This window comes from Benincasa hispida, chromosome 3 (assembly GCF_027475165.1).
Source record: "Benincasa hispida cultivar pf3 chromosome 3, pf3_genome.v1.1, whole genome shotgun sequence".
In the NCBI taxonomy this organism is placed as follows: Eukaryota; Viridiplantae; Streptophyta; class Magnoliopsida; order Cucurbitales; family Cucurbitaceae; genus Benincasa; species Benincasa hispida.
Genome location: NC_143480.1, coordinates 74,074,305 through 74,088,893, shown reverse-complemented (window position 1 = coordinate 74,088,893; position 14,589 = coordinate 74,074,305). Strand labels below are relative to the sequence as shown.

General features: G+C 29.7%; 1 protein-coding gene across 2 annotated transcripts; it reads left to right on the top strand.

Annotated features, from left to right (window-relative positions):
• The first annotated feature begins 1,003 nt into the window (after window positions 1-1,003).
• LOC120074666 (large ribosomal subunit protein eL33w-like) lies at window positions 1,004-3,692 on the top strand. 2 transcript variants are annotated; one of them, XM_039027866.2, is made up of 6 exons: window positions 1,004-1,200; window positions 1,292-1,357; window positions 1,448-1,483; window positions 1,719-1,947; window positions 2,042-2,084; window positions 3,472-3,692. In XM_039027866.2, exons 2-5 carry the CDS (start codon window positions 1,326-1,328, stop codon window positions 2,081-2,083), a joined length of 339 nt encoding a protein of 112 aa, XP_038883794.1. In that variant the 5' UTR covers window positions 1,004-1,200; window positions 1,292-1,325; the 3' UTR covers window position 2,084; window positions 3,472-3,692. The 2 variants fall into 2 exon arrangements, with proteins under 2 accessions (XP_038883794.1, XP_090168398.1); XM_090312272.1 differs by having other exon boundaries at window positions 1,088-1,200; window positions 1,277-1,357.
• Window positions 3,693-14,589: the final 10,897 nt, after the last annotated feature.

Genomic DNA, 14,589 nt, shown 5'->3' with positions numbered 1-14,589 from the left:
TTCGTTGGTTATTAGGGGCATCTTGAAAACGTCCGGGTCGAAATAAGTAAGGGTCGTGCAACATATGAGCGAAAGCTAGTATCTACCCAATTTAGGCAAAATCTAGAATTAGGGGAGGCCTACCCCTTAACCCTATACACTCTAGTAGTTTATTACCTTATCGAATGTGAGATGCTTGATAATTAGAACCTACAGTTAAAATAGAGGGAAAACGAATGGACGACATAATACAAATTTTAAAATGTTATAGAAACTAAGATATGAAAGGTTATAATTAATAAAAAAACAACTAATTAAATCAAACAATATCAAAAGTTTATGACTTCTTAAGAAATGTTAAAGACTTGTTAGACGTAAAACAAAAAAGAGAAAAAAAAAACCTTTTTGGTCCTCAGGTTTTAGGTATAGTTTCTATTTGGTCCCTAGGTTTCAAAATGTTACAATTTCACCATTGAGATTTGAGTTTTGTTTCAATTTGGTCCATATGTTTCAATATTTGACATTTATAACCATAAGTTTTCATTAAGTACTCATTTTTAATCAGTGTGGTCAATGTCTTTTAATTAGTTTAAAATAATTATAAAGTGAAAGTTTGAATTTAATTTTAAAAGTGATGAAAAATATTGAAACTCGATTAATTATAATTCTTTTAATTCTCTTAAACTTATTAAGATACATTAACAATTAAGATGAAAAACGAGTATTGGGTGAAAAATTAAGGTTAAAAGTGTAAATCTTGAAACCTAGGGATCAAATTGAAACAAAACTCAAATATCAATGTTAAATTGTAACCTTTGTAAATTTAAGAACTAAATAGAAACCAAATTCAAAATTTAGATACTAAAAAGTATTTTTTCCAATAAAAAATTTAGATTAATTTATATAAAACATTTCTTTTATTTATATAAGAAATTTTTAAAATTGAAAAAGTAGTAGATACAGCTTTAAAATTCTAGTGACAAATTTTGTAATTTAACTTTGAAAGTATGACCATTTTCAAATTATCTTCAAAGAAATGGGGGGAAAAAAATACTATTTTCAAAGAAAATAATAAAAATAACCTAACAGCAAAAACCCTAGAAGCACTTTATCTCATTTTGAGCCTCAAATCCCCAATATAAAACCTTCCTCTTCTACTAGCGGCCACCTTCTTGTTTGAACCGCAGCTCCATCTTCCTTACTTCAACCTGCAAATCTAAGGTGATTATTCCTCTAAGATTTCCCCCTTTTCCCTTCTCCATATCGATTACACTTGATTACCGATCTTAGTTCTTAGTTTCGTTGTTTGAAGGTGTCGTTTTTCAGAACCCTAGACTGCGGCAGCCATGGTGAAGGGGAGGCAGGGAGAAAGAGTCAGGTCGCTCTCCAAACCCTAGTTCAACCCGATTTGATTATTTGATTTTCTTTGTTTCCTTACGGCTGTGCTAATGTATTGTGTTTGTTTCAGACTCTACGTCAGAGGAACGGTGCTTGGGTACAAGAGGTAATTGATTTCGCTTTGATAATGAAATATTGGGTTGATTCTTTTTTTAGCGATGAATAGTACGTATCTGGCTATAGTTAGGAAAACAGAAAATGATGAAAGAGGATACTTTCTAAGCTTAGTGCGATGCCGAGAAAATAGATGAAACTAGAATTGAAATATGCGTTAGGTTTAGTGATAAATTACTGAGGGATATAGTTTGTGTGGGAGCTAAGAATGTGGAATTGGTGTTTAGGTCGAAGTCAAACCAGTATCCAAGAACTTCGCTGATCCAAATTGAAGGGGTGAATACCAGGGAAGAAGTAGCATGGTATGCTGGAAAGCGTTTGGCATACATTTACAAGGCCAAAGTGAAGCAAAATGGAACTCACTACCGATGTATTTGGGGCAAGGTATCCAGGCCTCATGGGAACAGTGGCATTGTTCGAGCTAAGTTCAAGTCAAACTTGCCCCCAAAATCCATGGTAAAGTGGAATGAGTAGCTCTTTCTTAATGTTTGTTTAATTATGGTAATTTTTGGGATATGTTTTCTGATTGAATTACTGGAAAATTTTGCAGGGTGATAAAATTAGGGTATTTATGTACCCCAGCAATATATGAGGTACAGTCACCTCCTCCACTCTTTTAGATTTAGAAATTGTAGTTGGCATTTGCATTTGGACAAATGGGAAAACCATCGACGCTGTTCATCTTAACAATGTGATATATGATAACTGCAGTATACTTGATATTGCCGACTTTGTTAGTTTTCTTTTCTAGTATTCAATTTTTGTTTGCTTTGCATTTACTGAATGAGCCTTGTGATGCAAACCTGATCGTTATGCATGTCAACTAACATTTCATTAATTTTCTGGAATATGTTTTCTTCAATCTTTGTGATTTTCTGTTATTGGGTGTTGTTATCTATCTTATTATCTGTTGATTTCAGAATGATTATGCTTGTCTCTTCAAACTCTAATTGCATGATGGCAATTGGAAATTCTTGAGACATCTTTGTCTATTCTTCCCACAGTGAAGTGCTTCTTTAGTGCTTCAGTTCTGTGATTTTTTGGTTTTCATTTCAGTTTATATTTTCCTCTAGTGTTTTAACTTCCATATTCTCATCGAAAATTATTTTCTGTACATAGGTTCGGTAGTTCATAAAGAATCACTCTTATCACAGTTTTATTCTTCTTACGTTAGTGTCTTTGGCTTATAGCTTTATTTCTTGCCCTCACAATGGGATCTTTAGTTTTACATATGGACCAAATTCATATAATTTTTTTTCCTGAGTTCACTTCTTCACAATGCCCAGATTTCCGGTCCACACCGCTTAGAGATCAGATGTCTTTCACTTGTCTGAGAGTACTTTTGGAGCCCTGGTTCTAACCACCTTTCTACCCTTTAGTGCTCCTGTGCATTTCATTTGAACCATTAGAAGCCAAGATTGATTGTAGTTTGTCTTGGATCAATCTTTATTTTTCTTTTATTATATTGTTTCCACAGCACTTCATTTTTAGGTGATAAGCTTAGGTTAAACTTAATTAGATGATGATTTCATGTGTGTTGAATGTGATGTTTGGTGATGTGTTCACATAAACTAACATAACTTGACTACGAATCAGACTAGTTTTTCATCATTTATTTGTTGAACTTATGTGTTGGGTGTGTGGTATGATGATCATGTAGTCGTATTTCATCCCATTGTGTGCACTATAGATTTCATAAGCTTGTTAGGTTATGCTTTTAATGCTTCATTCCTTTTACTCTTCATGGAAATCTGAAGCTGCTATCCAGTATGTCTGTCCTTTTCTTGGTTAAATTATTTTTTGGTTTAAATCTTATTTTGGTCCTTGAACTTTGAATAATATTATATTTTGGTTTTTAAACTTTTAAAGATGTTTGTTTTAGTCTCCGAACATTGAATATTGTTTTATTTTGGTCCTAGTATAGTTTGTGTATTGTTGTTTCTGATCTTTTTTTTTTTTTTAATTCTTTTTTTTTTGCAGTTCTTCTGATCAGCTAGGTAGAGGTCAAGGTTTCATTTTCTTTGTTGACTTGGGTGGATCCATATTTTTGTTTTACTTTTCTTCCAACTGGACCCAATGTTTAGATTATTATGTTTTCATGTAAAACTTGACTTTATTTTTAACGTTCGTTATGGAATATTACTTTCAATTTTGACCGACTTTCATTTCATATTAAAGGCTTCTCTGCAAGACTTGCTGAATATCATTGGTGGTTACTTCACTTGCATTTACATACGTACATAGACATATGTGTGTATGTATGTGACATATTTCCAATTACGTTGGAACTTTTGAACATACTATGACTTGGGACTAGTAATTACCCTATCAAATAAATTATGTTAATATCGGACTAGTTCCTCGTTTATCATCTTACTATTGAGCATTGTATTTGACCTACTTATATGACCTAGATTTTATCAATCACGTGTTCATTTCATATTCATTTTTGGGTCTCACTAGTATCTATTATAATATCATATTTAGTTTCTAATTATTGATTAATAGACTTTATCAACAACATATTCGCTTCATATTTATTTTTGGGCTTCAGTATCATTTACTATCCACTATTAATCATATTTGACTTTTAATTATTAAATTATATACTCAAATTCATAGTTTATTACTTATATAAGTTTGCTATAAATTTTCACAAAAAATATTTACAATGTTTTTATAAATTTTCATGATATCCATCAATATATAAATATTCATCGATATATTCGTAAATTTATGTTATTGGTATTTACATGAATTCAACGGTAGTCATTTACTGACGATTTAATATCATATGAATTTTCTTGACATTTAAATGTTGTAGGGTAGTAGCTTCTTAGTGTCTCTCACCTAGAGGTTAGGATGCAGGGTTGAGATGAGTTGGTAACAATTGTTTGTGTTTGAGGTGCAAAGTTGAGTTGAGTTGGTTTAAGAAGTTTGTGTTTGAGGTGTAAAGTTGGGTTGAGTTAGTTTAAGAGTTACATGGAGTTGAGTTATGGATATTTGGCACACTACCTTTTTTTGTAATCTAAAAAACATGCATTTTTATGGAGCTTTTCTAATTAATACCAATTTCTAGACTATGATGGGGCTATTAAGAAGCAATTCGACTTCTAGATGCCAATTTCAGTGTTGAAAATTTTATTACCATATTATCAACTAAAAAAAGTATAATTGCTTTATTTTAGATTTTGAAACTCAAACAAATAGAATCATAATATCCCAACAACTCGATCCAATATGAATTTTAAGGGTTAGATTGGAGATCTTGTTTAGGTCTTTTGGTAGTCAATCCGACCAACTTAAAATTTTAAGTTGGTCCAAAAAAGTCCTCCAATCCAACACAATTCATGTATATTCTTTTAATTATTAATTGTGTTATAAGATAAATGAGAAATTGCAATAAAAGGAGGGGGTGATTTTGAATAATATCTATTTTTAAATTTTAATGAAAAATATCTCACGATGGATTTTGGTGCCATTTGTATTTTCCAATTTTGTCCCTAACTACCATCTTACCATCCTAACGGTCATCACCTATTTTTTTTTGCTGGATCTAAAAAATATATATTTTGTCGACTTTTTTTGGATTAATTTAAAAATAGATTATGATTTGAAAATTGAGTTTATTTTTTTTGAATCATTTTAAAATACAAATATTATATTTATCTTTTGTAATATATAAATCATAGATATTATGTGTATATTTTTGCATCTGAAAATCTGATTAAAGATGACCTCCCAAATCTCGCTGTCTTGAAGAGGATCTCCGGCTGTACTTGTTGTCGCCGCCGTTCAGGCATTATCAGGATTGCACAAAAGACGACTTCGACTCCCCAAGAATAAAATTGTTGCACTCTACCTATTCGACATAATGCGCCGCGAAATCCCAACACATTGAACTCTAAAGGATTCATTGGCGATGTGTGGTATGAGATTGGGTGATAGAATTTCAATCGGATTGACATCAACCAACTAATCCTTGTAGGTGATATAGAACTCCAATTTTGGGTTGTCAATTTTTGCAAGAGTATCAAATTTGGTCGATTACGATTAAGCAAGATGGGGGGTTTTTTGGGCCATTGACTATAGGTCGATGATGGGAATGGTGAAGTTTGGATCGTCGCGGCAATGGATATTCATGGATTGGGTTGAAAGACTTTTTAATTGTTTGGATTGTAAATTTCTTCCACCTAAATAACCCTTATTAAAAAATGAATCCAATCCAACCACCCAATATTTAGGTTGGATTGGTTGGGTTAATCTAATTTATACAGTGAAAATGTTCTTTCTAAAATGCAAATAAACTACATTTAAGAGTTGTTGAAGAATAGATTATTAAAAAAATATTAAAATTAAATAAAATTAAAATCAATATATGTATAAACAATGTGTTATAAGTAAAAAATAAAAAAAAAATCAAAATTAAATATAAATTCGGGTTGGTTCGGATTGATTTGGGTTATATTAGTTGAACCCATGAACCAACCCAACCCATAAAATTTTCGTTTATTTGAACCAAATCCAATCCAAATAAGTTGATAATCCAATCCAAACTGCAGGAGTTGGGTTGGGTTATCAGTTTTTTCGGGCCATCAAGTTTTTTGAACACCCCTGGTCGCGGCAATGCCATGGAGGAATGATTCTAGTTTTAGTGTATTACAAATTGGGAAACATAACAAGTAAGTTTGATGATCCAATTGGAGCAATAGCATTCGGTGTATAACCCAATTTTTTTTTGGGTGCATGACTCAATACGAGGTATATACAACAAATTAGGAATATAATAAGTTTCTATGGTAGTGACTCAACCTTTGGTGTACCAAGTTTCAGAAAAAAAAAAACAAAAATCTTTGGTGTACCAACGTTTTGTTTTACTAATATTTGTAATGTATAAGATATTTTTCGTGATATAATACAACGAAAATTTAGTTATTAAGTACAAAATATTTGTATGGTGCTATGGTAATCGAATATTTTCATTAAGTTTAGTATAAGGTATTTAAATGAAAAAATTTATGAGATGATTGTTGCATATGATATTATTAAGAATGTAAATGTTTTCAAGTATAAGGTAATTGTTCAACAAATTTTCTAGATTTTGGAGTGAATGGTATTGAATGGCTAAATCACAATCAATTTTTGTTCAATGCAGTGTATTTTCTCTCTTGCTTTCCCAATTTTAGGGTGGTTTAGGATTAATTTTCTTTTATTCTTATTTTCTATTTTTTGTTTGCCAATTTTTTTTAATACAATGGTATTTTTTCTTCTTTTTAGGTCACCATTGTGTGTGTGTTTTTATAAGAACCATATGTTATTAATTTTTTTTTTTTAAAAGAACTATGTTCTTGATGCTTAATGCATAATTTGTTATACTTGTTTTTTTGTATATTTAATATTATTTTGTGAGATATTTATTTTGTTTTAAAATCATTTTTAGTGATTTCGTTTTTTTTTTAATATTTAATGTTATTTTGTCAGATACTTATTTTGTTTTCAAATGAGTTTTAGTTATTTAGTTTTGACTTTGTTAGTTTAGAATTCTGGATTTGATTTATGTTTTATTCGATTTGATTTTTTATGATTAGATTTCGTTTTAAATATACATTTTCCATTCTAAAATTAAATAAATTAAATAATTAAAATATCTAAATATTTTTTTTAAAATAAAAAATAGGATTAGACCGTTTTTCAAAAAACTACTTTTAATTTAAACATTTGTTCAGTCGTCCCTAAATAAATTTAAGTATTTTAAATTGATAAAAAAAATCATAATATCTTGACAATCAGACCCAACCCAAATGAATTTTAAAGGCCGCACTGAAGATTTTGTTTGGGCCTTTCAAGTAGCCAATCCGACCAATCCAATGGATTGATCCAGAAAACCCCTTCAACTTAATCTTATCCAATCCATATACACCATTTAATAGAATCTAAAATAGCTTTAAAAATGTACTTATAATAACAATCAAACTAAGCTTCTCTTTAAATTATATTATTATTTTTTAAAAAAAAACAAAAGATCTTTCACAACAAAATTAGTTATTAATAAGAAAGTAAAGTATTACATATAATTATAAATAAAATAAATATATCAACTCAACATATACATTATTGATGTCCCCCTTATATGATGGATGTTTTTTCCCTTCATGTCATTGAGAACAATATTTTTCTTTAATATGATGTTCATTTTTATATAAATGGTTGATAAAATGAGTACATAGGATTTTTTTTTTAAAAGTCATCATATCATTAGTATAAAATTAATAAAGCAAATGTATATTCCACAATCAGGAAAAAAAAAACAATGGATAGATACTAAATATAAACATTTTAAAAAAATTATACATTAAACTAATTTTGAAAACTTAACTAATAATAAGTTTCAATTTATTTTATTAAATAGAAATTAAAGTACAAACAAAATTTCAATGAGCTTAATTAAATGATATATTGTACTAAAATAAAGAAAAAAACTAACAAATATATTAAAATAAACCTAATAAAAAAATTAGGAATGAAAAATTTTGAAACATCACTCATTACAATTTCATAAATATTTTATTATTTTTTATAAACCACTATAATATTTAATACACAGTTATGGTTTTTTTTTTTTTTAAATAAAAATAAACTTTAATATTTCACAAGTAAAACTGAAATATAACATACCAGGTGATAAAACTCAGGGGTGTTCGCTCACCAACATGAGTTGAGTTGGTATAATATATCAACTCATTGTTTGGTCCACCAACTTTAAATGTTGGTGGAGTTGAGTTGGTATATTTTATCAACTCACCCCAACTCTCCATTCTTCCTTTTCAATGACTACACCCATCGGCCAAACCCGAGAACTAACTCTCGACTCCAACAACCACCTCCGATGACAACTTCGGGCTCCGTCAACCACATCTGGTGACAACTTTGGCGACCAACTTTGGGCTCCAACAACCACCTCCGATGACAACTCCGACGACCAACTCCAAGCTTCAACAACCTACACGCAACCAACTCTAACAACCAATTCTGACCTCTGACAACCACCTCTGGTGACCCAACTCCAACGACTACCTTCGCGCTACCAACTTTGACGACCAATTGGCTCCGACAACAAACTTCGATGACCAACTCCGACAACCACATTCGCAGGCTTCGACAACCACCTCCGATTACAAACTCCGATGAAAATCACCTTCGATGATCACTTTTGAGCGAGCAACTCCGATGACCAACTCGATGCTTCAACAACCACCTTTGACAACAAACTCCGGTAACCAACTCTAATACCACATTCATGCGACTAACTTCGGGCTCCGACAGTCACTTCTGATTACAATCTCTAGTGAAAATCATCTTCGATCATCAACTTCGACGACCACTTTCGCCCGACCAATTTCATGATTTGAAAACCACCTCCGATGACAAACTTCGACAACCAACTCCAATACACCTTTATGTGACCAACTTCAGGCTCCGACAACCACCTTTGACTACAAACTCCAACAAAAATCATCTTCGATAATCAACTTCGACAACCACTTTTGACTACTCTAAAACTGATGACTGTTAAAGTATGTTGTAGGGTTGTTGATTATATAAAAAAATATTATTTTATTTACATTAAGTACAATATTTATATGTAATAAGTTCACATATCAAATGAGTGTTAAGAATATTTAAACGAAAAGTATGTATGTAGTTAAGAAATATGTAACATATAACAAAAAAAAATCATAAAATGGAAATTTTTTCATGAAACATTTTCTTGCAAGAATTAATGAAAAATAGAGATTTGTTCTCTGATAATCCTCCAAATTTAGAGGAAATGAAAGTGAAACTAAATGTGGTGCATTCTATTGGTTGTAGAGAGAGATTTAATTGAAAAAAATCCATGACATAGTAAAAATATAGAAAAACAATAAGAAAAAGAAGAAAAAGAAGAAGATGATAGTGAAAATAATGGTGAAAAATTAGCTAGAATCAAAAGTTTTGATTTCGCTTTAGTTTCTCATTTTATTTAACCATATTTCTACAAAAAAATGTAATGAGTTGGTTGTTGTTCATTGTCCAAAGAAAAAAAGAAATAAAAAAAGAAAAGTTTTAAAAATTAAAAGAAAAAAATTGCAATCCATATTTTATTCAAACAAAGATGAGTAGAATTATTGAATAAAAAAGTTGCAAAACATAAATAGTAATCATAAAAGCATATTATTTAGAGTTAAAAAAACTGTATCAGATACCCAGATATATGAACTTTAACTCTGCACCCCAAACACAGACATATGAATTCAGACCAAACAACCCCTTAGTTTCATAATACTAAGCCCCATAAATACAAATATAATGTATTCGAAATCAGATAACCAATTTACACTGATTCCTTGTATTTGCACTTAAGCAGGAGATACGTGTGTATTGACAGCATAAGATGTATACAAAAAAAAAAAAAAAAAAATCTTTTTTATAAATCATCTCCGTATAATGTTTACTAAGCGACTCAAATGGAGATAACATCATGAAAAAAAAAAGAACCTTTTAGACGAATTACATCCCTGAAAGGCGAATTAGAGACATGGTGATGGTAATATTGCACGTACTTCCTTGGCCGACCTTGATCTCGTATTTAAATTCAAAAAAACATTATGTATTAAAAAGATGAAAAATAATTTAAATTGGAAATTTCAATGACGAAAAATACGAATATACCCTTTAGAATACTAACTAGAAATACTCTGTATTTTTTTTTCTTAAAATCCAAACTAAAAATCAAATGTATACCTTGAAAAATCCAAACTTTTCATTAAAAAAAAAATCCAAGTTCCAATATAGAGGGGCAGTTTTGTAATTTAGCAACCATCTTCATTCTTGATTCCAAAAATCAAAGAGGATTGGTTGTGGTTTTAGGAGGCTTACTTAAACATAGGCGTGGGTCGCTGCTGGTGCATTGCATTTTTCATAGGCTAGAGAAGGCTTCTTTGTGCATGACTCTGTAGTCCACTAGTGTGGGCCTCCTTAAAGAGACTTACAAAAACTCGTCAATCTCTATTGAGGCTAATGCAATATATGTCGATTAATCTACGTATGTTTTCAAAATGAATCAAAATATTTATAAATATAGTAAAATATCATTGTTTATCAATGATAGATCACTACTATCATCTATCACTAATAGACACTAATAAATGTCTTTTACATTAGTTTGTGATGAAATTTTGTATATATTAAACCATAAAGTTTGTGATGCATGTGAAATTTATAGCGTTATTTTACTATACATAAAAAATGTTTAAAAATTCTAATTAATGAAATAATCTTTTACGTTAGTTGACTTGAAATATTGTAACTATTTGAAGAAAAAAAAATATAATAGGAATTTATGAAAATTTAAAGGGCATATAATGTGATTGTCCATTCATATATGGTCTAAATCACCCTCATACATGAAAAGTTGTGTAGCCACTTTGATATGCATAGTTGCGATGGGGCATGAGGCATGATTATCTATTCAAACACATTTCCATCATTAGATCATGATGTTATATATGTATGGTCTAGATCACATCCATACACAAAAGGATATACTATCGTGTAACGCTCGACTTAAATAGTTATAATGGAGCAAAGAATATGACTGTATGTTCAAACATATTTTCACTAGACTTATACATAAAAGAACACACTATTTCGCATGTAACCACCTTGATCTAAATAGTTGTAACGAAGAAGAAAATAGAAATCATTAGGAAAATGTAAGAGCAAAATGGGAATGTAAGCAATTTTTCCTCATAGCCCATTTTATATATTATAGATGTATATGATTATTTATTAAATATATATATAAAATTGTCGTAGTTTAAGGTTCATTTGGATTAACTTGAGAAAAAGAGTGTTTTAAAAAAATTCATTTTTATTTAAACACTTTTGACAAAAAAAAAAAAACAGATTAGAATACACTTAAAAAGCTATTTTGAGTGGTTCCCAAACATTACAATTTTTTTCGAATAATTTATTTTTTAAATTAAATACTTGAAAATGTATTCCAAACACACCTTAATAATTATTTTGAATCCATTATATTTGTGTTTTGGTTGATCACATAGTTGTTTTATTTTTTAGTATAGTGTATTTGTAGGATCTTGAGAATTAATAGTTATTTTGAAAGCAAAATATTCGTCTTTTGTTATTTTTTTTTTCCTTTTTGAAAAGTAATTTTCATGTTTAATGTTTGAAAATATTATGTTTTTCAATAGTTAATCAATATTTTTCTAAATCTTGATTGTTAGGATTTTAGACTTTTTTGAATTAGTAAAAATTGGTAGGAGTTAAAAATATTAGATTTTTTAAATGGTAGGGAAATCTTGGTTTTTATGATTTGAATTAGAGATATGTTGGTTAATTGCTAATTCATAATTAATAATTCTAAAAATCACTTTGCCGTTTTTCTAATTTCAAAAGATTTTTTTGCTATTTTTCAAAATGAAGCATTTTATTTTGCTATTTCTTTGGTTAGCCCTTTATTGAAATTTATAAGGATTAAATTTGAACATTTGAAAATGTAAAGATTAAGTTGGTGTTTGACCCATCGCCCACCAACTTAAGTTGAATAAAATTCAAACAATCAACTCTTTATTTAACCCACATACTTTATAACACAGTGTTAAACTACATATTTATCCCGAAATTCCATCTTCCTCTATCTCCCTTCTTCCAATATGTTTTCAATAACTTATAAAAAAAATATTAAGTCCAAACTCAAGTCATCTAGAGTTGATCTTAAATTAAGAAAAATAAGAAATTCAAGTGGATTTTTGGTTGGGTAGTTAAGATCATTAGATATTTTATTTTTAATTTATTGGATTTGTTTAAAACACACCATACAAGGGATTGGACAACAATGCTATATTTGTCCATTTCTAGTTTCTATAAAGTAGAAGAGATTTAGTTGTTTGGCCATTTTTTAAAAATACTATTCCATTTTGATCATTTGCCAAATCCACCTAAATACTATCTTAATAACTAACTCAGGCCCGAAACACCCCCTAAATTGATATTTTAGACCCGTTTTATTTCATTTTTCATTTGTGAATATTAAACCTATTTTCTCTCAATTTATTACAATAATTTTCATCTGAATTTTAAGTCAAATTCCAAAAACAAAATTAAAATTTTAAAAACTTCTTTTCTAGATTTCAAAAGGTTTTTTAAAACATTGATAGGAAGTAGATAATAAAGCAATAAATTTAGAGGTGCAATTGGTGTTTATATACTTAATTTTTAAAACCAAATAATTATGGTTTTGTTGGGTAACCATTTCGTTTTTCGTTTTTTATTTTTAAAAATTAAGTCTATTTTCTTCTTATTTTTTACCATGATTTGTATTTTTTTAATTAAAATTGTTAACTTTTAACAAAATTCCAAAACAAAAATTTAAAACCTACTTTTTTAATTTTCAAAATTTGGTTTGATTTCTTAAATTATTAGTAAAAAAAAGATAATAAACGAAGAAATTTGGGAGCAAAAATGATATTTATAGGTTTAATTTCCAAAAATAAAAATAAAAAACTAAATAGTTACCAAACGAAACCTATATAAAGGAACCCTAATTAACCATACTTTATTTTTATTTTATGAAAAGATAAAAGTTAATTTAAGATAGTATGTGCCTATATATCTATATGTAGATATGTTGATAACATTTTTTTTTTTTATTTTGTTTAAATGAAGATGCTTTTCTTCTTTAAAAAGCGAGGCATTTGATTCCTCCTTTTTTGTTTTTAGATAGTGAAAGTCATAGAGCATAAAACAAACCAGCCTGTTGCTTGCTTCCAATATGCCTCCCACCCAATGCTTTTACACCTCCCACCTCACACTTCTCTTGTTCCATAATATCTTTGTTTCTTGTTTTTTTTCCCCTCCTTTTTTAATATTGAAAATTTTCTTTCTTTATTGAATAAATTGAAACAAATTTGGTAACTGTTGATGCCATATTTGGTCAATGAAACTCACTAAACTTTCACGTGCTATCGATAGTGAATCTGTATTTTATAGATGTTATTTACAAAACAATCAGAATTATACATCAACGTGGTGCCTGCCACAAATACTTTGATGCTTAAGTTAGTTTTCAACACAAGGATTAGAGCAAGCTTTTAGGGAAGAATATGAAGTTACCTGATATGGAGGTATCAAGTTCTATATACACTGGACAAAACCTAGGATTTTCTCAATTCGTTTTTAAATGGGATAAGAGAAGGCTAGATTGAACTCAAGCAAGGGGAACTAGTTGGGGCTGGTTGGTCGAGGTAGGCCTTTCAAGCTGAATGGTCTAATTGCCTCAAGTTGTGGGCTTGTAAAGGATATGCTGGGAAAAATGAGTAGGTTGGTTGGTGTCAACTTCAACCTTCGAGGTTGAAGCGGTCCTTTTGGGCCATATGACTCAATCACCTCGCCTACACTCTAGTCATGCCTTGCCCAGATCTATGTCTTGTCTTTCTTGTGTTTGTTTATAATGAGATTGTTACTGACTATAGTGAATGCTCTAGTTTATTATATTGTGTACTTTATTTGTATTGTACACTTCACTCCACTAGCTTTAGGACGAGTGAGAGATTTTTTAGATTGGTGTCCTAAATCTCTTATGTTCTTGTAGTTTGTAAACTTGTATAAAAAAAAATCGTTATTAATAAAATAAATGTTATTTTACATGTGTATTAACTCAATCCAATAAACTAAGATCTAGGTTATTTTATGTAGCTTAAACATGTATGTGGTGACATACGTACGAATCATGTTTAAGTAATAACCTAAATGGTCTGTAGTATATGGATAAGATTGGGTGCATTATCTTGGTGACATTAAGGCTACGACCCACTTTGTAATTGTTATAATTGTTGTAAAGTGTTACAAATGATCTGATCTTGATTATTAATGTAGAGACATGTGAGTAGAAGTATCCTACACAAAGAGTTTGCATAAGATCGGACTACGATATGATTAGTCTCTCTTTATAACACCATTACTCGACGATATTTACATTTCATTCGGATGACCATAGGTGATTTGACCTTAATCCTGAGTGAGTTATGAACTTCTGCC

What these genes read in the sequence shown, in the direction of transcription:
- LOC120074666 (XM_039027866.2), top strand. Translation starts at nt 1,326, where the DNA reads ATGGTGAAGGGGAGGCAGGGAGAAAGAGTCAG. An exon ending in AGGCAGGGAGAAAGAGTCAG is followed by an intron (nt 1,358 to 1,447) that starts GTCGCTCTCCAA and finishes TGTTTGTTTCAG; the next exon opens with ACTCTACGTCAGAGGAACGG. An exon ending in ACGGTGCTTGGGTACAAGAG is followed by an intron (nt 1,484 to 1,718) that starts GTAATTGATTTC and finishes ATTGGTGTTTAG; the next exon opens with GTCGAAGTCAAACCAGTATC.